Source organism: Takifugu rubripes, chromosome 1 (assembly GCF_901000725.2).
Source record: "Takifugu rubripes chromosome 1, fTakRub1.2, whole genome shotgun sequence".
Lineage (NCBI taxonomy): Eukaryota > Metazoa > Chordata > Actinopteri > Tetraodontiformes > Tetraodontidae > Takifugu > Takifugu rubripes.
The window spans coordinates 21,993,928-22,021,906 of record NC_042285.1 but is presented as its reverse complement, the minus strand read 5'-3'; the positions used below and the strand labels follow the sequence as shown (position 1 = coordinate 22,021,906).

Below are 27,979 nucleotides of genomic sequence, written 5' to 3'. Positions count from 1 at the left end.
CAAGGTCAGTCAGAGGCACTGTGGAGGAACAGCATCCTCCCAAGTGCTTCTGACTGTTGCAAGAAAAATAATGTAAAAAGCCTCAGACCTTCTTAGATTCTGTCACAGAAGCTCCATTATGATATTAGTATAAACAAAGGTTGAGAGGTTGCCAAAAAGGAAGTCAAGAACATTTATTTTGCCCTTTGTCCTTAGTGGAAGTGAAGGAATAAGTGGCATCTCATGGTAGGGAGGGTGGAGAGAGTCAGCAGCTGGACTCGAGAGTATCCTGACTGTCTGCCTCCAGCCCTGGAGGAGGAAGAAGTAAGGTCAGATTCTAACAAAGAATTGAAATAACCCTTAACCTCTAAAAACATCATGCTACTTGTTTGGAATGAAGCCATGTGAAGCCTTTCTTGCTAGTATGGCCTTTAGCAGCCTTATTATGATTTCCTTGTCTAAACCACCCCTGCATGCTTCTGCTCAACAGTTCACCCCCAAAAAAACAAACCTGAAGTAAACCTGAGTTACTTTTGCTGCCTGACAATTGCAACTGTCGTGGTCAGCTAAAGACGCCGTTGCTCAGCAGGAGGTCTCGGCTGTTTAAAATGCTTCCGTAAACTGATGGTTGTTACAAATGACAGGAAAATTAGATCCTGCCCACCTTCATTTAGTTCATGTTGGTGATGAGGAGGGGGCCCTTTGATAGAAATTCTAAATTGGGCTTTGGGTTTAGTGAAATTATCTTTTTTTTTCACTTGATCACACGGGTTATCACATGATTATTGCGCAATGGCTTCCACTTAAGGCCTCGAAATTGTTGAGGATACTCAAACAAAAATGTTTTATTTGGTAAAATATAATATTACAGTTTCCAGTAAACAGGCGTTCACCCACATCCGCCCCGTTCCGCTCATCCGTTAAATCTAAAGTCACAGCTGCATGAGGCTTTGATGATCTAATGCATAATTATTGAGGGAACACTGCGAGGTTGGAAAAATAATTGCTTTGTGAAGAACACAAGTACAGCCTGAGGCTGTGGGGGGTAGGACTGCGTGAAAAAAAGAATAAAATCTGAAACACTTGTAGCTGGATGGCAGGTAGCCAACGTCAGAATGAATTTACGTGTATATCATTGACATCGAGGCCGAGCAGTTCTGTGGGAGAACGCTGCCATGTTGTAAAAGAAATTTCAATAAGTGTCTTGTCCTTCAAATATCTGTCCTGGTACTAACTAGAAAGACTCTTATAAATAATGTCTTGTCCGTGTCCTCCAGTTTTAAAGTGTTGCGTATTGAGAGCATTTTTGATTTCAATCGGTAGTTTACAAAGACATCATCAGTTGCCCCTGGATGTTATTATCAGTCACTGGGAGGTCACGGGCGAATGTGGGCTGGTACTTTAGCCACAGTGGAGCGATTCCAGCAGGATTCACTGTCGAGATGAGCTGGAAACATCCTCTAACGGAATCAGAAGCATCGCTGCTGACGTGGACAACCAGCACAGCTGCTAATCGGTTGTGTTGGGAGAAAATGGCACCTGAACGCAGCCAGAGCACCCAGAACTTTCCCTGCTCGTGTTTACAGCCACATTGCTGCATTTCTCTCCTCGCTTTTTTATTGAGACAGATGCACGGAAGCACCTGCATGACCACCGCCATCATCGAAGCTTGCTGTGGGGGGGGGGGATGTTAGAGGTCCCACGTTATAAATGGCAGCACCAGAATGTGAGCACCAGAGGGAAGAGAATAAAAGTGCATGCAGGTGCAACCTCAGTTCCCTGTGACATTTAAGCAGCCTCTTTCTAACATTTTATAGCAGATCAATTCAATTCAATTCAATCTTTATTTATATGGCACTTTTCATACGCTAGGTAGCACAAAGTGCCTCACAAAGGATAAAAACAGCAAAGAGAACAAGAGAATCAAGAAAAGGACACACACACACACATGCATACAACACACTTACACACACACCCACACACATAAACAAGCTGAGGCAAGCTGAGACATGGCTGGGCACCGAGACCTGAGGCGAAGGAGACGCCACCTTTGGAGGCACACCAGGCCGAGGGAGGTCACGGTCCGTGACCACAGGTGGTACTGCCACAAAGACCACCCCGACCCGGACAGACCGGAGGCTCCACACCAAAGCACAGAGCCCCCTAACCACCCAGGCCAGAGTCGACAATGGGACAGCACCCCCAGCGGTAGACCGGAAACATCTCCCAGCCTGGCAGGCCCCCATGAGGAAACACCATGAGGAAACACTGGAGCTAAAAACTGAAGGACTAAAACAGTAAATGGGATAAAAGGTATAAAAGCTAAAAACTAAGGAACTAAGAATTGAAGTAGTAAAACAGTACTAAGACTAAAACAGACTGAAACAGTAAATGGGATAAAAGACTAAAAACTGAGAATAAGAACTGAGGGAGTAAAACAGTACTAAGACTAATACAGACTAAAACAGTAAATGGGATAAAAGGTGTAAAGACTAAAAAGTGAGAAACTAAGAACTGAGGGAGTAAAACAGTAAAAGTATCAAGTAAAATAAGGATAAGACCTAAGAAAGCATGAGGACATAAAAGAAATGAAAAATAATCAGAAAATCAGTTAAAGGCCTGATTAAAAAGGTGTGTCTTAAGCCTCTTTTTAAAAATCTCAACAGTCTCTGCGGCCCTGAGGTTCTCCGGCAGGCTGTTCCACAGTCGGGGACCATAATAACTGAAGGCCGCTTCCCCGTGTGTGTTGGAGCTTACTTGTGGAATGGTTAAAAGGCCGGACCTCAGAGTCCGCGAGGGTTGATAGAATAAAAGCATGTCTGATAAATAAGTCGGGCCAAGACCATTAAGACATTTAAAAACTAATAAAAGAACCTTAAAATCAGATCAGAGTAAGAACGGCAAATAAAGGACTTTATATATCGGTTGTTTTGTCCTTACAGTGACTTTTGTTTGTGTTGATTAACAGACAGGTTAGTTCAGCCACCACCTCGAGTGTTTACTTCTCGACGTAGAGACATAACAAAATTATACGCACATGCAACAAAAGGAGTGAATAATTCTGCGGGATTCAGAATCCGGAATGTGTTGTCATGGACTGCAGAATTTATTTAATTATTCATTTATTTATTTTATTTCTGCCATATTCAGATTAAGCTGTCACAACAACAGAATATCAGTCATTTATTTTAGAGCAGACAGATGGTTTCCTGGAGTTAGACAGTGGAAATAAAATATGTGCGCTGAAGTTGAAACAATCTATCTGGCAAGAATCAGCATGAGGCGTCACAACAAATAACGATTAACAACAAAAAGAGACTTTCTGAGGCTTGGCTTTCTTTTGCTAAACTTAAAGCTTCCTTTACTGGACCAGTGCTGGTTTATCAGCCTGAGACTTCTAAACTAACTTCAGAGGCTCCCTTTTCATTCCCTCAGCAGCTCTCACCCTGAAAAGAGTGAAATGTTACAAAAAAAATCCTAAAATACAAAGCGCCAAGCAAGGCATCACTCAGAGAAAAGAAAACTCAAAGGGATTTTTACTTTTACTTTAGTTCCACCACCTCTTTTTATCATCAAGTTTATCTGCTGTGTGAACTCTCTGGACTGTGATTGGTCAAGTGAGAGGACCAGATGTGGGATGCTGTTGCATTGTGTCAGGATGCTCTCACTGAAAAAGAGGAGCCTAATTGGTCAAACCCTCAGCGGTGCCCACATGAGCAGTATCTGTGGTAACTTGTTGTTACCCTCAGCACTCCGCTGAGCTCATTAGAAAGCAGCAGCGTCGGAAATTTCCGGTCAACACACACAGCGTTACTCTGAATGGAACATCAAACCTGTAAATATTAGCATGTTGGCTTTGACAGATCCTTTTTTTATTAGAAAAGAAACAATTGCTTTATTCTCTTAATACAGGGGTGGCCAACCAGTCCGAGCCTAAGAGCCACATTTTTTACTGTGTTATCGCAAAGAGCCACATCACACACATGGGCACACATGAACATCACCACATCCCTTCCTCACACACACAGACCTCTGCTTAGCCAGATTTATTGTAAATGTCACACACCAACATGATAATGACAGAATTTGACTTCTACAGACCACGGGCCAGTCATTTTCAACAATGAACATTGTGTGCACTGTCTCACACACACAAACTCTCAATTCAACTAAGTCCACAAACAAAAATATTATAATTTTAAAAAAAAAATGTCTCTTACTATGCATGTTGCTTAGTGGGACTTCTGGCATTCCTTGCTTTGAACAATCCTCTTCAAATCTGGCTCGTATTCAGTTGCTGCCAAACGAAGCAATTATTTCACATGGGTGTCAGTCAGAACAGATCGATGCTTTGCTTTCACGTGTTTTAGGGTAGAAAACACAGACTTTCAGACGTATGTTGACCCAAATATTGACAGTATCTTAAGCGCAGCCCATTTGACATTGGGGTATTTTTCCATTGGCACACTTTTCCAGAACTCAATGAACCCTTCCCTTAAAGCAGGTTTCAGTTGGTCCTCCTCACAAAGATCGATCATCTCAAACTCAGCTGCAGCCTCACCTGTAACTAGCGGGGCTTTAAAACAGTGCGGCTCCACATTAAAAGGGGCAACGAGGAATGCAATCTGTGGCCTTTTCAGTTGTAGATCACGGTCACGAAGCTTTCGTGCATTTTTTCCTGCCATTTTGAAGGCGAACTTGACACTAATTGTTTACTCAAAAGATCTCGTCCCTACTGAGAAACTTTGCGGTATTTTCATCTAACGCGCATGCGCTTTTGGCGAAAGTACCGTATTGAACTCAAGCGAAGCGAACACGCACATTAAAAAAACACAAACCCAAACTTCGATATGAACGTTAGAGCCGCATGAAACCAGGCAAAGAGCCGCCTGCGGCTCGGGAGCCGCGGGTTGGCCAGGCCTGTCTTAATATGAGCTCTGCTTTTTCTGTTCTGCAGGTTTTCCCACATGAAAATTATTGGGGAAAAAAAGACGATTTACAGCCTCTTTTTGTTCCATCTTTTTTTCTCACGGTGCATAATTTGCTGATTCTTCCTTCTTTTTCTGGAAAACTGCAGCCTGATATGTGAGGTTGATGAAAAGCCCAGTGGGCTCATCCCTGTTTCTGCGAGCCACTCTGGGACCCAGCAGATGAGACATATGGACTGAAGATACAAATAGCAGTCAAGGTTAAGAGAGTGTTGCCTCTGAGAAATGCACCAGACGCTTGTTGCCATGGATTTTTTTTTTTTTTTTTTTTTGTCTTGCATGCTGCAACAGTTTACTCAGGGAGTTTTGGTATTTGTGGGCAGGATTAGAGCATGAAAATTAAGAGGAATGTATGGAGCAGTGCAGGTGGGGTTTAGGGAATCGATAGGGATCTTTACAGTTTACACTTTATCTTCACCCTCGGTGGATGCTGCAACACTAAAATCTCCCAGAAGATACTGACCATTTGTGAGCTCTAAACCTGAAGAACTAGTCCATGAATAAAGGAAATATAAATAATTCAGAGTGTGGGTTCAGCTAGAGCCCTTCCTGCAGCTGACGCAGGTTCGAATCCTGCTCGGGACATTTGTCACATGTTGCCAGTTTCCCCGCCCCTTGTTTCATCTCTATCAGATAAAGAATAAGATGAAAAAATAAAAAGAAGTTTTGTGAGCACAAATACTATATAAATCAAGTGATTTATGTGTGATACATAATGTTGTAAAACCATGTGTCATTAAAGCAGATGCTTTTGTGGATGTACTCCAGTGGTCCATCTTATGGATTCTGGGGAGATGATAAAGGTCATGTGACACAGCGCAAATGGGATGCATGTGGTGGGAGGAAGAGGCATTCCAGATGTGGAGGGCAGAGGTGCTACAAAGTTCTCACACAACTTCGGAACCAATGATGAAGCCAGTTTACCCATCATCATCGTCGTCGTCGTCGTCGTCGTCATCACAATCATCATCATCATCATCTTCTTCTTCATCATCATCATCATCATCACTACCATTTTGTTTTTGAAACATTTTAATGTAAATGAATGAACACAGCAGTTTAAGTCTCGCGCCTGTGGCTCCATGGATTTTTACATTTTGCAGCTTTTGAGACAGTTTGAGCTAAAAGAACATGCAGTGTGTTGCTGGTTGATGTTCAGATGGAGGTGTTGAAACCAGAAGTGTCAGACTCACAGTTTATGGACGAGGTTGTCTTTCAAAGTTTCCCCACTATCTGTGCTCTGTTGTTCCACTGTCTTTAACTTTCTCTCAATGAAATATTGCTCCCTTCCTGCGCCGCATAATCACATCTGAACTCCACAGCGCTATGACCACCATCACTGCTACTGTTTGCAGCGGGGAGATAAAAACAGCTGGATGGGAAAAAAATGGCGAGCGGAGTCGGTGCCCTGCGGTGGGAAAAGCGGCATCAGGAAGGAAAACCCTTTGGATTTCAAATGTGCTTCACACAAACGCTTTACATGCTTATTTAGATACAGAATGGCAGAATGAGAGCTATTCGCAAGGGTCCACGGGAGACACGGGCGCCATTACGGGACCAGCTTCCCCATGTTCCCCAAGAACATTTAGTGTGGCAAATGTGATCAATGCTGCAGCCATTCATTAGGGGAGAGCTTTAGCTTTATATTTATGGATGTAAGTGCCTGCAGGTAATGAGCTGGAGGATGCACACTGAAGCCTACACACTGGACCTTTCAGAGCTGAAATAATCAATGTCCTTACAGTAACATTAAGGCAAGCTGGATGCACCATAACCACTTTTATCTGATGTTTTATGAGGGTCTTTAAACATTTTTTATGATATAAGCTGAAGTGGTAATAAATGGAAAATATTAATTAAACTTATTTATATAACAACGGAGTCACTTATGATTCCTGTGTCTATGTGGCAAAAATCAACAGCATTTCAATTCATTATTAATTGATAATTAAGGGCATGAACAGCTTCTTGTGTGGAGAGGAAAGAATGATGGGATATATTGCTTGGATCAGTTGGGGAGCATTCATTTTTGCAGTGCATTGTGGGATATGGGAGTGCACTAAATTGGGGACAGCAATCCACACTTAACATTTGGACGACCCTACAAAATCGTATGGGGGTGATTTTGGTCACAGCTGCTCCCTTTTGAAGCATCCAAAGCCATAAAGCCTTTTCATACAGTTCATCATCATGCCACTTCCAGAAGTTCTCTGACGACTCTGCTGCTGTTGGCCTCATCACTGATGAGGATGATACGGAGTACAGAGGACCCCCCGCCTGCACCTTTGAACATCCTGCGAACGGACGTCGACGTGGTGAAGACCTATAAGTACCTGGGTGTTCACTTAAACAATAACCTGGACTGGTCACACAACACAGACGCCCTTGTCAAGAAGGGCAACAGCAGACTGTTCCTGCTCAGGAGGCTGAGGTCTTTTGGAGTGCAGGGACCATTCCTGAGGACTCTGGTAGGATCAGCCATCTTCTATGGGATTGTCTGCTGGTCCAGGAGCATCACGGTCAGGGACAGGAGGAGGATGGACAGACTGGTATGGAGGGCCAGCTCTGTCCTGGGATGTCCCCTGGACTCAGTGGAGGTGGTGGGAAACGGAAGGATGATGGCTAAGCTGTCATCCATGTTGAACAGCATGTCCCACCCCCTACAGGACACCCTGACAGCACCGGGCAGCTCTGTCAGTGAGCGGCTGCAGTCTGAATATTATATATTCTGAGATGTATATTGTATACACCCTCTGTACGATGTACAGGTATACAAGAGCCAATTATCCATTTATCTTGGATTATTGTATATGTGCATCCTTTTTTTGTATATTTTCTATTATCTCAAATTTTGTTTTCCTTTGTCTTTTTTTCTCTGCGTGCTTTTGCTGCTGCTGTTGTGCTGTAAATTTCCCCGTGTGTGACAAATAAAGGAAATCTGAATCTGAATAAAGCTAAAAGAAGATTGGGAGGAAGAAAAGCTGTGTGACTTCACTTTCAGATAACATATGGCTACAAAAACACAACAAAGGCAAGTGAGTCCATACGGTTGTCCATGTCAGTGCGGCTGCGGCGTTAACATCTATTTCCATGTTCAGAATGTTTATATTCTAGCAGGAGAACAGATGCTGCACTTGTTAATTAAAAATATGATCGATTCAGGCGCTTCTCAGCAAATTGCCTCTTCCATGTGTTTGGCTTCGCTGGGCAACGAGCGCAGTATTTTTCAAAACCTCAGCTGTGCCTGAACTGCTCCGGTGGAAGCAGCCACGTTTTATCGCCTCCCTCAAGTTAAATTAAAGAAAACAATTCTTTTGCAAAGACAAGTGGAGGCCAGGGTATTTAAAGCTCGCTGCTCCATCAAGCCAGCCCAGCAGTTTATGAGCCCCAATGGTCTGACGAGGAGCGTCTCTACTCTCATAAGTTCAAAAGTAATGTACTACCGAGGTCTTTGATTTCTATCTAGAACAAAAGACAAAGGAATTCTTAACCAAGAAAGAAAATTTCCAAGTATTCCTTCTATCAGCTAAATAAAACACTGACCACTTCTATTTTTCAGTTTCAATTGCAAATATCCTTCAGTCCCCCTCTTTGTTGACACTACAAGGTCTGTTAACTTTGAGCTTTTGTTTATTTATTTATTATCTTGTCTTTTCCCTCAAGTGTTTAAGCACTCAAAGAGCACCAACTTATGAGCGCAGTGCTTCTGTTTGCCCAGTCGTATTTTATGCTTTTGAAATTTCTCTGATGAATCTCGCCATTGTTGACGGCATCTGAAGCCCTGTGAAACTGCCCCCCAGCAAACACAAAGCCACAGGTCACTTGGAGGTTTTTGAGACTAAAGAGCAATCGAGGCTTGAGATGATAGTCTGAAGATTTGAGGAGCTGAATTTTTGGGGCCAAAAGCAGCTGCTGTCATCCATGATGTGCCCAACACAATGGCCCCAAGCCTTAAACGATGATTCGTATATACTGTAAATGTCAGGTTAACTAAGTGGACAAAATCGTTGATCCGTCCCCACAACAGTACGAGAAGTTTTGACAAAACCAGATTGGAAATGTAATGACATCTTAACTCTACCAGTCACAATTTTTGCAAGGTTTCGAGAGATGCCCTATAATCTACCCCCAGGAGAGGTCACTTTGATGTGCTACCACTCCTTTACCTGAGTAAATTAAGATTAAAAGGATTTAACGTGGAGGGCGCAGCAGGACACAGCAGAGACTGGAGTGTGAAGAGGAGAAAGAGGACACCTTTAGCACCCGCTAAAGTCTGTAGTGGTGGATAATTGAGTGGAGGAAATGAAGACCGCGTTCAAGTCACTGGAATTTCACTATAAACCACCAATTTACAACAAAGGTTACTTTCTGTTGCTAATCCTCGCAGAGAGACGCTTGTGTTTTCTGATATCATAACACAGTCACCACATTTCTCTTATCAAAGACAGCAGATTCTGTTTACAGTCAGCTATTTTATCACCTCCTTACACACATCACACCCCCTTTCTATCCTGTGTGATGTTCAGGCCAACATACTGAGAGGAACCTGTGGGTCGTGACGTTGATGTTACATTGACGCGCATCGCATACCTAAAGATGGAAACAGTCATCACAGAGGCATCTGTTGACAGGATAGGGTGTCCAAAAGCGGAGGGAATGCGGTTCAGGAACTGTCAAACCGCGCTTCAAATTTTACAGGTTGCATTTTTTTTCACAGATTAAATATTTAAACTCTTCTGGACTCTTGTGGACTTGGACAAAGGCTAGAACACTGGGAGTTTAAGAGTGACCAGAATTTGAGAAATGATGATTGGCCTACAGCGATGGGGCTATAAAGCTTATCGGGGAATCTACACGGTACTGGGACGTTGGAAAACATGTCTGGTACAGTATGTGTATATATACAGTACATACAGTATGTAATCCAGTCAAGCATTGATTGATTTACCCTACAGGAACATGCTGCTAGGGAAAATAATCAATGCAGAGGGAGGAAAAAATCTGACTAATTACTGTCAGTCAGACTGCTAGCAGAGAACATGTTCCATATCTCCTTGTGATAAAGGATACACCAGGAAACACCAGGTTCTCCAGTGGAGATCAGGTCAGCTGGGGATAAAATCAGATGAATTTACAGTGACAGTCTAACACAATCCCTAGGAAGGCCGTAGTGTTCATAGTGTGGGGGTCTACAGGAAGAGGAGGGTGGTAACGAAACAACATTAGTTAAACTGCGCAGGAAAAACAGTCTGAATGTACCAAGGGTACCAGGGTATGAACTCAGCCAGAGATCTTTAAAGTGGCATCTTCGTGTGGATGAAGACGTAAATGTTAGACATATTTAAAATGTTGAGCACATTTATTCTAGATTGACGCTTTTGGTTTACGTCCATATGTCTCCTCAGAACAACCATATGTGATGCATTTTGATGCGTCTATCACTTCATTTATTCATGTTACAGAGAATCTGAGAACTTTCTCACTTATCAACCTGCGCTTTTCTACACGAGATAGTTAATAACTTTTGATAAAAACCAGCCCATAAAGGGAATGTGTTTGTTTGTTTTTCATTCTGCAGAGAAAGAGGAACAAACGCTTCACCGCAGTGAACCTTTTCATCATTCAAATGTCACGAGGCACTGTAGATATGCTGGCCATGAAACATATCCTCAAGATAAAATGAACTGGAGAGAAATAAAGCAAAAGCTGGTCAAATTCAGATACCAGGGAGTCCAAGTGGGCCACAGGCTGAAGAGGTTAATCAGCATGGACGTCTACAAAATGAGCCTGAGCCAGATTTTAGGGGTGGGCGCCTTCAATGGATGCAACCGGATGCTCCAGATGCTCTGTCAAATTTTGCTGCGAGCACTTTCTTTGTTGCTGTTGTGTGCTGGAACCCAGGCGTCGAGACGTACGATGCCAAAAACAGGCTCACAGTTGCCATCCTGGAGGAGGTGATGGAAGAGGAGGCAGCCTAAATTGCTGACTATCATGGACAACACCTCGCACCTCCTCCACAAATCCTAAACACAGGACCACCTTCAAGAGCGGACTGATTCAAAGATACGAAGCAGAAGCATGTTCCTTCCGGCTGCCAGTCAAGATTCACGATCCCAGTGTTATGAGCACAAATTTTACAGCAGGAATGAGCTGGAAAAAATTCTGAAACATTAAAATCCATCTTAAATTGGAACATGAGCAATGCATTTGCTTAATAAGATGGATTTTTTTTACTGTCCATGTACACAAATAATCATTGGGCGTATTAAGAAAGGCACTGCTGGGATTTGAACCCAGGATCTCCTGTTTACTAGACAGGCGCTTTGACCAGCTAAGCCACAGCACCACGTATGCGCTGCTTCATGTGGGAAATACACACATGCACACACGCACACACACATTTTCTGTTACTTTGTTATGTTAACAGCCTGGGATTTTTATTTTTATTACCCTTTTTTATGTGGATTGTGAAGCAGCACGTCAGAAATGAGGTGAAGGAGAGCCAAAATGAGCAGGAAGAGGAGGAGGAGGAGGAAAGCCCTCCTTCCTCCCCCAACACATTTCCAAACTTCCTTTATTTCCTATTTTGCTTGACAAAATCTTTTAATAAAAATGTGTGTGTGTGTGTGTGTGTGTGTGTGTGTGTGTGTGTGTGTGTGTGTGTGTGTGTGTGTGTGGGTGTGTGTGTGTGTGTGTGTGCGTGACCTGACTGGTGAAAACAAGTTTTTTTTTTAACTCAACTCTAAAACTACCCTGTGGGGATCGTTTTAGTTTGTGTTGTTGTGCATGGACGAGAACACAGTGGGCAACAAAGTGAGAAACTTCTGTTTCACAATCTTTGTGTTCTACAAAGAGCCGTTAAGGCAAGATTTCAGGTCAATATAAACATTTTTTTTTTTCCCGGTCCCACATCCCCAGTCTGAAAAGACATTTAACTTTACTGGATAACACTTTTGCCAAATCTTCACTTTTGCAAAGGTAATTAGGTTCATTTGAAACACGCATGCAGATTTTGTGCCTTTTGAAGCTGAATTCCAGGGTAATTATTGAATGTGTGATACTGAAAACTGCCTCAGTCCTCAGTGGCAAATAAAAATAGCATGTCTGAGACTCCTGCAGAATGGTTTAGAAAGGTGAGGAGATGTATTAGTCGCACTTTCCTCCCTATTATTATCGCCCCCTGCATGGTTTGCAAGTTCCGGGACAAAAGTTTTATATTTAATTGTCGTGGGTTTGGACAAAGTTTGAAAAGTAGTGGAAGAGATGTTCTCACCTGCTCCAATATCTGTGGCATGAAACTTAAGGCAACCTCTACTGAGTGTGGTGGGTTCCATGAACAGGATTTGCTGTCATTATTGTATGGCACAGCAGGAGGTTGCTGCATGAGCTAAGGAAACACAAGATGACGGATGACTTCTTATTTCTTCAAGGTGAGCTGAAGATGACAAAATTAGGCCCTGTATTGGCCCTCCTGTGGCGAGAGCAGGTGATCTGTGAACAATTATATAATCTGAAGGCAAATGTGTGTCTCTACTCTTTAAAGCTTTTCACTTTTAGATGGAATCAGCGGGGCGAATTAGCCTTCATTTGCTCCTTCCCTCTGATCTGAGCTTTTCGTCCCCTCCTGTCTTTATCAGCCCTCATCAGAGGCCTGTTCTTTTCATCGGGAGATCAGAGGCTTGCAGCTCTGGTTCGTGCAGAAAATGGCCCTCATAAAGGGAGGAGGGGGAATGGGGGGGATTTTATTGTGTTGCCTCTTTTTTTACACATCTATGTAATTATCCTTTCCTTTATGTTATTGGCCACGCTGCTTTTATCATATCAGCACTTTGAATGTTGCAGAGGAAAGCCACATTCACAGTGAGATGTAACGCTTTCCTCGTGCCTCGCTGTCACTTCAGACCAGACCTGGGCTGCATAATACATCCAGAGTTGCCCCACTGCCCCGACTGGCCTGGTGCTTATCAGTGTACCTCTGTGCCTGTCGACCATTAGTCTTTAAACAGCCCCGGCAGCACAATCAGGAGCAGAAACAGCCTCAATCCAACCGGTGCAGATGGCGCCATATGACTAAAGTTTTGCCACAGATGCCTGAGCATTTTCTTTAAATCCCTCGGCTGCTTCTTTTATTGACACCATCAGTCGAACCCCTAGAATTAATAAAGTTTCAGCAACCAAGAAATTGGTTTATTGCCTGGCAAGGATTAGCTGTAGACTCAGAGAATGAAGGATATTAAAAGACTTAAAAGCTTCGTATCCATCAGAAATATACTGCTAATATACTCTTGAAGAATGCTAAAAGTAGGTCTATATAAAAATTAAAATTAAAATTAGGAGCAAATTATCATTTGGGAAGAATGTAGGGCATTTTTCAGATTTCCTTCCCACCTTTTTTTGCTTGTTTACAGATCCTACCGGCCAACACCAGCAGTCATGGCGGCAGAACAATATCCATTTCAATCATGAATGTTATTGAAGACAGACGTTGAAGTGAAACATGATGACGCAACTCTGACACTTCACAAAAGACAAACCGCCGCCGCTGCCGTCCCGATGGATAAAAACAGAACCTTCCGCTACCAAAACACACTGTAACTGTAACTGAACGCCGACCTCCAGCTCATGTTTCCCCTTTTTTGCTCGCACTTTAAACAAGATGTCTGGTCCAAAAGAATTAATAAATAAAAATTTTGCCCTTTGGAGATTCTGTCAAGCCGTTGGGTTTGTCCCAACGGACATTACCATCATGCTGCAACAACACCGTCCCGCCCACAATGAGACACATGAGCGCCATGCCTGTATAGAAATGCATCGCCTGGTCTAAAAATAGGCTGCTGGATTCTGGTTTGACAGACAAGAAGCAGAAAAACAAGGGTTTTGTTTTGAAAATGTTGAAAGCTTTGCAGCACGTTGCGTTGCCTCTTACGCACTGACCCGTAGCGGAATGGCAGTTGTAGCAGCGTCCAACTCCACGGCGTGTTGCTGTTGTTGCTGTCAGCCGTAGAACGATAAGCGCACTTGCGAGCGCTAACGCTTGTAATTATGCATATTACATCGTCTTTTATTGTATTTGAGCAGCTGTCAGCGCCCTGTAAGCACGAGCGGACGCAGCTATGTAAATAACCCGACATGAAGCGGAGCGCCACGAGCCTCTCAAAACAGCTTACACAAGCGTGGCAGGAGGTGCACCCTGCTGTGCACCTCTTTGACAGCGATGGGAGGAGCCACAGCGACCCTCCTTTTCACCCCTCTGTGCTTACAGCCCTGCGGCCTCCTGGTGTCCAGGTGATGCATGAACAGATGATGAACAGGTGGTGGCGGCGGGGTTCATGCACCTTCATGCACCAATATCTTGACTGAGATCCTCAACTGCCGCCATGTAAATCTCCAGTTCTTCTTCCTGACGCCACAGTGGTGCACACTCTCCCAGGGTCTTGGTTTAATGTCCTCTGCTCATAGCAACATGTGGAGAATACATGTGTACGTCCCAACATGCACAGTACAAATTTTGCTTGTTCAGTCAAGCGTGTGTCTTCACGCTGACCTCAAACGACGTTTTCATCATCATCTGCACGCGGAGTAGCTAACGAAGGCTGTTACATCAACCACAGCTTCATTTTCCTTTATGGACACTGAGAGGACAAAGTTCAGCAACTGAAGGGATGGATGGAAACTCATAAAGCTCATACAGATACGGGACGCACAAGTAAACGGCCATGCCTTTGCGCCTGTTGCCTAGCTACCACCCGCAGCCACCCTGTGCGATTTTTATGTATTCTTATTTTCTATATTATACCTCAATCAGCAACTGTGTTCTCTCTCTTTTCTCTACATCCTCTCACATTCTAACCCTTGACTCCTTCCTTTTCTGTGTATTTCATGTGAAATCTGAACGGTGAAGATGGTGTGATGTAAAAGAACACACTTCGTTCTCCTGAAGAACAACTTCCTGGTGCCCGGCACACAAGGCTGATGACGGCTCCAGTAAAAATCACAGCAGTTCCTTTCAGATACGGCTTCCCGGTGTAGTTTTTTCTCCTTTCTTTTGTTTTTGTCATAGCGTGTTCCCCCACAGACACATGGATTACCTCCATCAGAGCTCTGCACCACAGTCATTCATCTCTTAGACTTATTTTTCCTCTCGTTTCTCTTCAACGGATCTGTCCTCCACACCGTGACGGCTGCAGAGAGCAGAGCAGGGAAACCACAGGGAGTCAGTCACAAAAGAGCCACGCACCGGCGGCAGCGATGATTATGTAGAGACAGAGGGAGAAGGTCCGTCTGGGGCCGCAGCTGTATATGGATCGCAAAATTAAAGTCTTTTGAAACATTCAGCATGTGGTTCTATAAATATGTGAAGCAAGTGCAATAATGTCGGGTTTTTTAGGAGAAACAGGGAGAGCCAGCCCGCCGCTGGGGCTCAGTGGTTGAGGGGCAGGAGTTGAGCTAAAGGAAGATGGAAGGAACCGACTTTCCTGCAGGAATCTCACAGAAGGTTTATGCGATTTTATTTATTCCCTCAATGCTACAGAGGACTGCTTTAATCTGAGGTTAGGTAATGATGAAGGGCGGGTCATGGCTCGTGATACAATTGAATGATTCCAGCCCTGGGGACTGCTTTCAAGGGCATTTGAACATTTCTGATGCTAAATCGGACATTTCATCAACTTGTATTGCTGAATGGAACATTTCAACAGTACGGAGACGATTAGGGAGGACTCAGAACTCTCCTTATGTATTAAAGGTTAGTTGCCAATTTACCACCTTTGCCATTTGCCATTAAATAAGGTTAAGCTAATGACAACGGGACGATTGAAAGCCTCCTGACTATATGTCTTACTGCTGACTCGGTGCAGACGGTAAGTATTTCCTTTGCTAAAAGGTGTCTTTTCTGCATGATTAATGGTACCTGACAAAAAAAAAAGGAATATAAATCAGAAGTGGTGATCGACAAGGAAATGAAGTAGTTGTAACAAGACGGCTGAGAATTAAAGTGGGGATAATGTCATTTAACCGGCAAAATGCTGACATTTACTTAACAGGAGAGATGGTAATCTCTGAGGGGGGGACGTTCCTGTTTTCCCCGCCAAACCTGTTTATACAAGGTTTGGCTGAATATGTTGATGAAATTAGCCATCCTGGACGTCTCTGGGCCGTGTTTGTGCTGCGGCTGGACAGTCGGGCAGATGGCGTTCATGTCGGTGCAGGAGGCGAACGCTTGATATTCAACAGGAGACCCGAACTCTGCCATGATGTCCTGACGCATCCAAGCAGGCGGCTGGAGTTCATCTGCCCAGAAAAAATGAATGAATTCAACGCTGAGTCACTGCACAGCACTTATAGAACATTTGCTTCACACATTTTCACAAGGTTTCATTGATTTTAGCTAAATTTATGAAATAGGTATGCAGAAGCTTGATCTCAGATATAGATTGTTTTTTTTTTTAAATGATTATTTTAGTACATATTAATATACTTCATATAAAAAGACACATTTAAGGATTTAAGGTGCTAATTTCTAGCAGATGAACGCATTTGTTTTTTGTTGGTTCGTTTTTCTCTTGTTGGGTCATATTTTGCAACTTTTTGAGTACGTAAATGACATTTGCCTCAGAAAGGACACAGAACACACACGCTCACGCACATCCCATCCCATTTCACACACACAGCCCACCTGGTACACCACATATATGGATGTGATACCTGTGAGAATGTCACCACATGATATTCCCACGTGTGTCTAAGTGTGTGTGCGGGGGGAGTCTTGTTAGCACATGTGGCAATTATCTGTAAAAAAATTAAGATCGGAGAAGTCAGTGTGTGTGTGCGTCTGTGTGTGTGTGTGTGTGTGTGTGTAGATGAAGGATGAGGTAGTGGGATCTAGAGCAGGTGCTTCAAGAGAGCCCCTTTGACTCAGGGTCTCTTCTCACTAATTAAGTTGTGACGCTCTTTGTGTGTGTGTGTGTGTGTGTGTGTGTGTGTGTGTGTGTGTGTCTGCTCATTTGCCTACCCATGGGAAAGGTTTGGCTTTCCATTAGTAGTTTATATTAACACATACATTGATTATATTAAGATATTACCTAGAGATGAAGATCCGATTTAAGAGTATTTTAGAGATTTGCACCATGTTGTAAATTGCTATAATTGCTATAAAACACAGGTGGCTTTAGTCTCAATGTGCAGAAATAAGCCTGCTTTCGACAACAGGGAAGATGGTCTTTAACCTGAGTGGGAGCTGCTGCCTGAAGCCAAAGAAAAAGAGGAATATTTGAGCATGATACCACGGTCGGTGAAATTTGTATTCACTGTCACACATCATTTCATGCTGTTGTCCTTGTGTTAGGGATCCCAATTGTATTTAGTTCAAGCTTGGATGAAATGAGATTTGTCAAAGTCCACTTTGATTTGCTCAGCTATTTGTCACGAAGGTTCCCCCCAACAGCACTCAGTCTAAATGAGGTTGGTTTAATCTCAGGGTTGATTGAAGTTTTGTGTTCAAATTTTTTTATTGGAGAGATTTAAAAAAAAAAGTTCAATATCACCAGAATTTGAATTAAAATTAGCCAAAATTTCTCTCTATCTTAATAAAAAAAAGAAGTGGGAGCTGTATCTAATGAATTTTGCACGTAGTTAACACCCTTGAGCATTTTCACAAAGCCTTCAAATTAAGTGAAAGTGGTTTATTTGTTCTGAGGAGACTGGCCAAAAGGAAAGTGCATCCCTTCCAAATTTACACCGCATGCTCGAGCAAGTCAAATCGTGCCTGCCACCCACAAGCTATTTTCCACCTGCTGCCCACCTACAAAAACAATAGTGAATCACAATCCAAGATAAACACAAACAGACCCAACAGCGCACACAAAGTGGCTGCGCTCCGCAGATTAACCTCGATCATCCCCAATGAGACCAGTTGTCTTTACCTGGAGCGCAGCGCATTGACAGCCCGTGGACGCCGCTCTGAAACAATGCTCGTCTCCTGGCCGTCCTGAGATAATGCCACATGGGCCGTGAGCTAAAGAGGCACCCCTGACCTCTGGCTCAGCTGCGGCTCATCCAACCAAAAGCATCACCCATCCACTTTATCCCTCAATGCTTCCTCGAGGCAATTAAATGAATGCGCTGGAAGGAGTTTTGTCTCAAGTTGTGCATCCGGGGAAAGTTTTTGTCATTTCAAGGAGAACAGGAAGCAAGACAGATGCTTGACTCAAGAGGTCAGTTCGCCCACGTACAGGCTGCAGATAGAGTTTAGTTCACTGTTGTGCATCACCACCACCACCACCACCACCACCACCACCACCATCATCATCATCATCATCATCATCATCATCATCATCATCGTCACATACAGTCATTATCATTATCACTGGCACTAAGGAACCTGTGGTGTCTGTTTCTCTGTGACCTCATGTTAGATATGCCTCTTAGTCAGGTAAGAGAACAAGTTGTATCAGATTCAATTCCCTATATCTGTGTGTGTGTGTGTGTGTGTGTGTGTGTGTGTGTGTGTGTGTGTGTGTGTGTGTGTGTGTGTGTGTGTGTGTCTCCTTGGATTTGCTGTACATTAAGTGTCAAAATCCTCACCCTTCTATTAAAGTGATGCCATGTTGTGAAGTGGGGCCATTTTGCTGGTCCCCACAACTTTGAGGCAAAATTACAAAATAAAGCCCAAAGACAAGCCGACAGCTTTGACCAGACTCCAGTGTTTAGCAATCTGGAAAGAACCAGGGGTTAAAAAAAAATATGTTTAGTCCAAGCTTTCATTTATTTTCCCATGGACAAATGCAGAAAAAAGGATTGTAATCAGGGAGAGAAGCGGCACGACGGCAAGAGGAGGAAAAGCCAGGAGGGGATCGGGTTTCTCAGCCGCTCTGTACCCTAATCCTGGATTTGGGAACAGGATGAGGAGAATGCAGGTAAATACAAACGCGAGTAATAACAGCACTGACACGGGATTGGTAGGTGGGGGTGAGCAGCTCCGTGTGAAATAAGGGGATTCATAGGTCAAGGGATGGGTGGTGAGGTATAGGTGGGTGGGATATAAATACCTGCAGAAGCCAAGTCCTGAAAATGCAGGCAGACACTGTCCAACGTGCACGTGCTACACACCAGAACGCAGCACGCACGGCAGAGGCTCAGATAAAAGAAGCCTCTGAGTTGAGTGAAGGGAACTTCAACCTGGGGGCTTATCACTCTTCAACTTGGAGAATCTAAACTAAAGGTGGGGGAGAGCCCCGACCTGTGAAGGGTTGCTCCTGAAGTGGCTACAGCAATTTCTGCTCTCTCCCACGTTTCACCCTCAGTTTTCCCAAGCGACTCGGTGACAACTGTGTGACCGAGGCTGAGGGAGCGCGGGGCACGAGGAGAAAGGAGCCGTGACAGCAGACCAAGGCAGATGAACACCAGTCCCCACAAAGCAGGTGTTTTAGGAAGACGATCCAGAAAAAACTAAGACAGATCAAGAAAGGGCACAGGGAAGGACGCAAAGATCACATCTCTCTTCCTCTGGGATCACTGGGAAGGCCGGAGAAGAATGGCGTGCCAGACGTTCAGTGCCGACTCCTTTACCCCACTTGCTCTGGATTCGCCGTTACCCATCCTCATGCACCACGTCTCTTCCAGTGACTGCCTGCCAACCACCTCCCACGCTCACAGCATGTTGTCTCCAGGTAATCTGACATGTTCTTTGAATGTCACCGCATGTTTTCAACATTAGAAATGATGGCAGAGCATCTAGAGCGCACCCATTAGAGTTTAAAACTGGCCGTAAATCACAGTTATTGTGTGCACGTTTTAGTCCTCTCTGGAGGTGGAGGACTTGGGTGAAACAGTGTTTTCATGCTACAACTGGGATACAGAGAGCAACAAACTGGGCCCCTGATAAGCAGTTCAGTCGTCTGGGAGGTTCAGTTCTGCGGGGACGTGCTCGTGTTAACACCACCTAATCCCCGATCTTATCAAAAGTTCTGTGGGGGTTGTACAGATGTTGGCTCTCACATAGGGTGGTGGAACCTATAGAGTCCCTTAAATTTGACCCAAACATGTCCATTTTAGTTCAAACTCTTCCTGTGCTTAAGCTCACCAGGGATAATTGAATTTAAGTGCATTTATTCGAATCCAGTCCAAACATTATGTAAATCTATCTTTGCAGCATTATGAGGGAAATTCACAGGTGAAGGGGGGTGGGGGGGGGGGGGTCTGATTGGTACAGATTAGCCTCGATTGCATGGCGTTCATCTGAACACTGGTCTTCAGCACACTGCACTTCAAAAGAAGGTCAAACATGGCTTTTCTTTTCTACATTCAATAATTCTGCTGCATTTTATGATCCTTCTTTCTGTTTCCCTTTGTTATTTATTCAGACGAGCTCATAAACCATGCACACGTGGAACACAGAACAAGCACAGGCAATCTGGATCGTGTAATTATGCCGAGGCACTTGCCATTGTGTTAAATTCAAGCAGAATTCTTGCGTAATACACGAGCAGCCACCGTGATGTCATTTGCATATGCTGAGAGCAGAGGTCAACAAGCAGTGAAGAGCATCGCCAGGCTTTTAAGAGACGGTCCCGTATCATTTCGAATTTTATAGTGACAGCACAAAATCGCTGCATATGCTTTATGATTTCCATTTATTTCACGTTATCACCGCTTTTAAATTATCGTCCACCGTGTGAGTACCATGTCTGGAAATCTGGAAAGGAAAATCGCCAATGGCAACAATCCTAATTAATTTAGGGGGGAAAGGATGAGAATGATTGAAACATTCAGCATAAATTGTGTCTATTAAGTACCAAAGTCATAGTAAATACAGCAATTACCCACATTTTTAGTTTTTTTCCTCCCTATTTCAGCACTGCTCCTGTCAACTTTGGCACATTTTCACCAGTTTGTTTAGTTTTTTCTCCACTTTATTATAATCACACCTCTTTCTGTCTGTTTGTGTAGATCAATATTACCCTCTGGTTGAGTTTCAAATTAACAGTCAACCTCATTTTCCCCTTTGATCTGAATCCTAGCCCATCTTTGGCTGCAACAGTGCAACTCAAGCGCGGTGCTGTTGTTGCGTCCTCACTTGCTGTGTGTTCACATTATTACTGGTCAATGTCAGTTTCATTGGGGTTTCTTCCATGTCTCCATCAGTGTCCTCTGGTCTGTCCCTGGGTCAGCCAGCCAAGCGCTCCCACATGCATCTGTCCACATCATCCCTTGGCAACGCACTGGGCAACACTCCCCCCAGCCTACATTACCCAGTCACCCCCTGTCACTACAGCAACCAGCAGGCTACCTATGGCATGATGACAGGTGAGTGGTGATGTGGCACATGTCAGCCAACAGCTTGGATAATTAGTGACATTGGAAAACAATCTGTTGAGGATGTTCTCGCTGCACGAAGCATAACATTGAAAACCACTGTGAGTAATTAGGTGGAGTTGTGATTAAATCTGAGGCTGCATAATTAAAATGTTATTCAGTTGCATCACACCTGCCCATTCTGATTGTAATCACAGTCGACAGGAAACAGTAACGCAGCAGTGATGGTGAGGAGGAGGAGGAGGAGGAGGAGGAGGAGGAACAAGATGAGGAGGAGGAGGAACAAGATGAGGAAGACGAGGAACAAGATGGGGGCAGGAGGAACAAGATGAGGGGGAGGAGGAGGAGGAGAAAGAGGAGGATGAGGAACACAATGAGGAGAAGGAGGAGGAACAAGATGAGGAGGAGGAGGAACAAGATGAGGAGGGGGAGGAGGAGGAGAAGGAGGAGGAGGAGGAACAAGATGAGGAGGAGGAGGAACAAGATGAGGAGGAGGAGGAGGAGGAGGTGGAGGAGGAGGAGGAGGAGGAACAAGATGAGGAGGAGGAGGAACAAGATGAGGAGGAGGAGGAACAAGATGAGGGGGAGGAGGAGGATGAGGAGGAGGAGGAGGAGGAGGAAGATGAGGAGAAGGAGGAGGAGGAGGAGAAGGAGGAGGAAGAGGAACAAGATGAGGAGGAGGAGGAACAAGATGAGGGGGAGGAGGAGGAGGAGGAGGAAGATGAGGAGAAGGAGGAACAAGATGAGGAGGAGGAGGAACAAGATGGGGGCAGGAGGAACAAGATGAGGGGGAGGAGGAGGAGGAGAAAGAGGAGGAGGAGGAACACAATGAGGAGGAGGAGGAGGAACAAGATGAGGAGGAGGAGGAACAAGATGAGCAGGAGGAGGAACAAGATGGGGGGAGGAGGAACAAGATGAGGAGGGGGAGGAGGAGGAGAAGGAGGAGGATGAGGAACACGATGAGGAGGAGGAGGATGAAGAACAAGATGAGGAGGAGGAGGAGGAGGAGGAGGAGGGGGAGGAGGAACAAGATGAGGAGGAGGAGGAGGAGGAGAATGAGGAGGAGGATGATGAGAATGAGGAGGAGGAGAAGGAGGAGGAGGAGGAGGACGATGATGATGATGATTGCATTTTGATTGATAACCATTAACTCGTGGGGAGTGATTGTAATTTCAGAGGCTGCCTGGTGCTCTGGAAATATATATTTTTATAAATCTTCCTTTGCTCCTCGTCTTCATTGTCGTCCTCCAGCTCAGGAGATGCTCTCTGCCAGCATCTCCCAGACTCGCATCCTCCAGACGTGTGCTGTGCCCCATCCAAACATGGTGAGCGGAGCAAACCTGCAAGGTAGAGATCTCACACACACACACACACACACACACACGCACACACACACACACACACACACGCACACACGCACACACACACACGCACACACGCACACACGCACACACGCACACACACACACACACGTCTTTGTAAGGACAGAATGCTTTCCTCATGTCTGAGCCTTGACTTAAACACAGTTCTACCTCAAACTTCAAAGCGAGTCTTATACTCCAACAGCACTTTGAAGTTGAGGACCAACCTGAAATGTCCTCACCTTCTGAAAATGAGCTCAATTTGCCACTCTGTAAAATGCATATAGTGGTCTTCATTATGCAGCCTGCATAGGAACACACACATGCACACACACACACACGCACACACACAAAGAATAAACAGAGTGGACATGTCAACCCATCTTATTTACGATTTGCACCCTAACTGTAAATCAGTTGAAGCAGTAATTACTCCGTCTGCTGTTTACCCTCTGGGGGCCACTTGTGTATATTGGGAGACAATATTTACCGGTTCACGGCACAATTTCTCAAGATTGACATAATCAAACAAGCAGGTACGATAGAGGGCAGAGGTTCTGAGACTGTTACCGCTGAGTTGATATGTTGGCACCATAGAAAGAGAAATAAAGATGAAATAACAGACTGCTGAACCTTAAAGGATGCACAGTTTTGTAGCACCATTATGGAGTCTTTTTAGCTTCTCAGTTGCACTATGATCGTCCATTTCGACCCATCGTTTCCTTATATTTTGTTTCGCTTTTAAAAGGAATAGGCTTTGCTATCACTGCTTTGAGAAATATATATAGCAGAGAATTTTCCACAGAATGAGGACAAAAATGGGCTGGTTGTAGTGGGAGTGGATGGATGGTTACGGTGAGACGGGGGAGGGGGGGTTTAATGGCCGTATAGGGCAGAAATTTCAGGTGAACGTTTTATAATGTACTGAACAAAGTTCAACAATGTATTTATGTAAAATGAAAAATCATATTTGCATTCCAAATGTTTGAAAATCTCTGTTAATCCACTGTGATGCGGCTGGAGCCATTTGCACCTTTTTCAGTTTTTGGGGTAACGGCTTGAAATGCTGGAGTATTTTTATGCCCGCACACACACACACACACACACACACACACACACACACACACACACACACACACACACACACACACACACACACACACACACACACACACACACAAAACTTTCCGATGGGTTTGGAACCATTTTGGCCTCAGTTTGCACTCAGCCAGTCACAGCTGAGCAGATTTGGTGAATTCGGGAGCTTTGCACACTTTTAATGAGGAGTAATGCTCTCCCTTCACACACCCACAGTTAAACAGGCAGACAAGATTGCAGCTGTTGTAACAAACAGCCTGATTCATGCAGCAGGTACCACAGTGCATTTAACATTTGAGAATGAAATGAGAGGCTCTTTTGGCTGACAGAAATGTCGGAAAGTAGCTTCATCCCCTATTTTAGCTTTTTTAATGGGTCTCTTAAAATGTCACAAAGCCATGATAAAAAGCATCAGGATGGAAATGAAACAGTGGGTGACATCATCCCCACCACAACGGTGAATTACGTCCAGGAAGATAACGATGAAGGATGAACGGACGATTCTTAGCTTGAAATTTTCATCCAGTGGCAAGAAATTCCGAGTCGAAGCAAGTAATCCATATATGAAACCATAAAAAACAGATTTAAAATGAATGAAATCAGAATACAAAAGGTTGAACAAAGCACCAGAATAATTAGAATGAACTCAATTGGGTTTTAAATGAAGGTGTGAAATGAAAAGTTGCCGCCAATGAAATGACGCCGTAGTTTCAGATTCAAAAGGAGATAGTATCAAACGCTCACCCTCGTTAGTGTGTGTGTGTGTGTGTGTGTGTGTGTGTGTGTGTGTGTGTGCAGTTCATTTTCTCCCTTCCTGCTCAGAAACAACACTAAACACAACAGCCAGGGGCCCCGTATCCGTGTGCAGGGGGAGTATCCAAGGCCTGTGGGGGAGTTTTCACAAACCCTCTGAGCCCACATGTGGTTGCTCAGCGGTCTTGGCCGTGTCCACAGCACACGCAGGGTTGTACGCAACACTGCACGGCTGCACACGCACTCCCCCGGAGAGCCTGGGTGCCGACATCACCCACAAATGAGGAAGCTTACTTGTGCTTCTTCCTTCGCTGTAGCACACTGCGTCCGTGCAGTCGGAGGGAGCACAATACACACGTGAAGTTATGGTGAAATGGGTTTTTGCTTTGTTCTGGGGTCTGTTTGTTTTCTGCAGACATTCCCTCCTTTCCTGCTTCTGAGGCAATTACGGAACAGCGGGATTACGAAAAGGTTCAACATGGAAACTTTGTCGTCGATGAGAGTCATTAACTGCAGAGTTTTAGTCTCAGCGTGTCACAGTTTTTGCACAAATTGGGCTTCTGGATGAAAACAAACCTACTTCCTGTGTGCAACCCAACATGGCCAATGCAGTAAAATCCTGCCTAAAATAATCATCTGTGCAAATGAACAGCTAAGGCGAGAATAAATCTGGTTCTGATCAAATGATAACATGAATGAAATTAAGGAAATCAAACTGTGATATCTTTTTGCGTCCAACAGGATCCTGCAGATGAACTGGATGTCACATATTCAGTGGAACGTTCTTGCTTGCACTACAAGATTTATCCACAAGAGGGGAGTGTTGCACTGCTAGTAAAAGACAGCTGCAGCGACTGAAACGTCAAGTACAAATATAAAGCGCCACTATATAGCAACATGATGATCAAGCATCTGACCCTGATCTCTGGGCTAATCTGAAACAAATTAGTCGTCATCAGCATCTAATTGCTCTGTAGAGAGATATTGAAGGATCACACAACAGTGCAGCTAAGAGAGCCTGCGTGTTCTGGGCTGTGAAGCCAATTTTCACCTGAAAGTTTGTTTCTTTTTAAAGTGCTGCTGGAGACCTGGCGACCCTGAAGCCCTGAGAGAGAAAAAATGTTTTAACAAGAAACTGTCGTGACAAAGTCTAGAGACAGTCGGAATAAAACATCTCTTCATCCAATTACATTTCGAAGCCCTCGGTCGTACGCGGGTGGCCTGCAGAGTCTTTTTCTAAAGCGAACGAGAACCGGCTCTGTGTCCGTGAGCTGTGAACGATGATTTCAAAATAAGTTCCCACATCTTTTGTTGCAGAGAGTTGAACAGAAGGAAATACTTTTATGCTCCAGGTTTAGACCTTGAATTCTAAGTAGCTCAGCCCTTCCCCGTGGGGACATGTCCACACTGTTCTGTGCTGTTGAAATAAAGGCTCCCTGGATACAGGGGGACACGAGGACATCGCTGCTTCCTGACCCTTCCGACAGTCGTACTCCCTTGAGGCCCCTGCTAATTTACCTTTTTACTCGTCCCTCCTTTTCCACTCTCCAGGGTCTCTGACGCCCTGTCTCTACAAGTTCCCAGACCATGGACTCAGCAGTGGCTCCTGTGCGTTGAGCCATGGTTTCTCCTCACTGACTTCTGCCTTTCTGTCGACTGACGAGGCCCCCGGGGGCCCCGGCGTCGGCGAGATTAAAGCCGATCCCCAAGGGAAGAACGCACGCGATCCAGAAGACGTCCCCGCCATGGACTCCCCGCAGATCCGAGAACTGGAGATGTTTGCCAATGACTTCAAGATACGGAGGATCAAACTGGGTGAGCGCTGCAGCAATTAGGGAGACGTGGAAGCGTCCAAAGTCATTATATTTATAAGTGTTTCTGTCCTGCTGGCAGGCTACACTCAGACTAACGTAGGGGAGGCTCTCGCTGCGGTGCACGGCTCCGAGTTCAGCCAAACCACCATCTGCCGCTTTGAAAATCTTCAACTGAGCTTTAAAAACGCCTGCAAACTGAAGGCCATTCTGGCCAAATGGCTGGATGAGGCAGAGCTGGCTGGAGGCAAGTTGCACACGTCCCAACTCTTGATTAGCCTCCATTTTGAAACAAACACAACCTAAAACTCAACTTTGGCCGCCGCTTTCCGAAAGCACTGCTAGCTTATGGGTTTCTGGGGCATCCCAAACTAAAACGGAGGTACCTTTATCCTCATTTCAGGAGAAGAACTGACACATTTTTCTTCTTTTTGCAGCGCTGTACAACGACAAAATAGGGATGAATGAGCGGAAGAGGAAAAGAAGAACAACCATCAGGTACCGAGGAGGGAACAGACACAGTGAGCTTCCTATAAAATCAGGTTGTGAGGTCCTTACCTTCTCTCTCTCTCTAGCCTGGGAGCTAAGGAGGCTCTGGAGCACAGCTTTGTGGAGAAAAGCAAGCCGTCTTCCCAAGAAATCGCCCGGATAGCCAAAGGTCTCCACCTGGAGAAGGAGGTGGTCAGAGTCTGGTTCTGCAACAGGCGGCAGCGAGAGAAGCGGGTGAAAACGAGCCTGAACCTCAGCTCCTGCTTAAACAAGCTCGGTGCAAACTAAAGAGAGGTCAGAGGTCAGCTGCAACATCTCCCCAACTCAGAAAGCAATGTCCAGTCTCATTACAGCCATTTCTGCATTGAGACAAGTAAACAAGTATGTACCGGTACATTTAAAAAAAGGAAAACAATCTAGTATCTTATCAAATAAAAGTGCTCCCGTCACCTCTGCAGAGGCCATCGGAGCACATTTAATACAGATGTTTGGTACATTTTCAGTGCTTAGATGACTGTATCTTCGTTAAACTCTTGATTTGTTCATGTATCTGATGTCTCTGTGTCGCGTCATTGCTTACAGATTAGTAGAGTAATATATTTGTACACAACAATAACCTATTTATTTGAGATTTAATATAAGATATTGATCCACTTATCTTTTTGTGATTTATGAGGTTTTCCGTTAACAGGCGCAGCTTCGGTGTCGCGTGATGAGTCGATTTGTCATTGTTGCTGATGTCCCCCTTTTGTTCCCTCGTTTTTTTAATGTTGTTTGTATCGTGCAGGGAAGATTCGTGATTCTGACCTGGTTCGGGGTGACTGATGGCACATGTCTTAAAAATGAGAAGCTCAACACAGTTTTTTGTCAGCCTGGATATTCAAATGTCACTTTAGCGCAGCGAGAAAACCAAAAAGGCTATTTATGAATGCACTAGATTAAAATATGTGGAGACCAAGTGCCTTTAATCAGGGAGGGAGCGCACGCCAAAGACACGCTGTCGTTGCTGGAAATATTCATTTCTTAGTGAAATTGTGATTTTGAGGTACCGTTTTTCATTTTTTACTGGCGGTTTATCACCGGGCGCATGCATCAGCAGGGTGCTCAGGACTGTGGTGAACCTGGGTACAGCAGTGTCTGGAGACTCATCAATAAAGCTGGAAGACAGAGTCATTCCGAATGGAGCCGC

The 27,979-nt window shown here is 44.5% G+C and overlaps 2 protein-coding genes and 1 non-coding gene across 3 annotated transcripts in view; 1 reads left to right on the top strand and 2 right to left on the bottom strand.

Moving 5' to 3' along the window:
• Nucleotides 1-4,222, bottom strand: part of htr1fa (5-hydroxytryptamine (serotonin) receptor 1Fa) — a 33,399-nt gene extending 29,177 nt beyond the window's left edge. Inside the window, exon 1 of the mRNA XM_029851073.1 lies at nt 4,200-4,222. The gene's annotated coding sequence lies outside the window, so the exon portion shown is untranslated. The remainder of the gene's footprint in view (nt 1-4,199) is intronic.
• A 7,017-nt stretch (nt 4,223-11,239) lies between these two features.
• On the bottom strand, nt 11,240-11,313 carry trnat-agu (transfer RNA threonine (anticodon AGU)). The gene has a single exon. It is a non-coding gene; the product is annotated as a tRNA-Thr (tRNA).
• Nucleotides 11,314-19,497: 8,184 nt separating this feature from the next.
• Nucleotides 19,498-27,204, top strand: pou1f1 (POU class 1 homeobox 1). The gene is made up of 7 exons (XM_003962009.2): nt 19,498-19,633; nt 21,108-21,269; nt 22,530-22,625; nt 26,042-26,305; nt 26,384-26,548; nt 26,739-26,799; nt 26,877-27,204. Exons 1-7 carry the CDS (start codon nt 19,498-19,500, stop codon nt 27,076-27,078), a joined length of 1,086 nt encoding a protein of 361 aa, XP_003962058.1. The 3' UTR covers nt 27,079-27,204.
• The last annotated feature ends 775 nt before the right edge of the window (nt 27,205-27,979 follow it).

Bases quoted from the DNA above. Each gene is read 5' to 3' on its own strand.
- pou1f1 (XM_003962009.2), top strand. From the start codon at position 19,498: ATGGCGTGCCAGACGTTCAGTGCCGACTCCTTTACCCCACTTGCTCTG. The intron at 19,634-21,107 runs GTAATCTGACAT...TGTCTCCATCAG, and splicing joins TCACAGCATGTTGTCTCCAG to TGTCCTCTGGTCTGTCCCTG. The intron at 26,549-26,738 runs GCAAGTTGCACA...TTCTTTTTGCAG, and splicing joins TGAGGCAGAGCTGGCTGGAG to CGCTGTACAACGACAAAATA.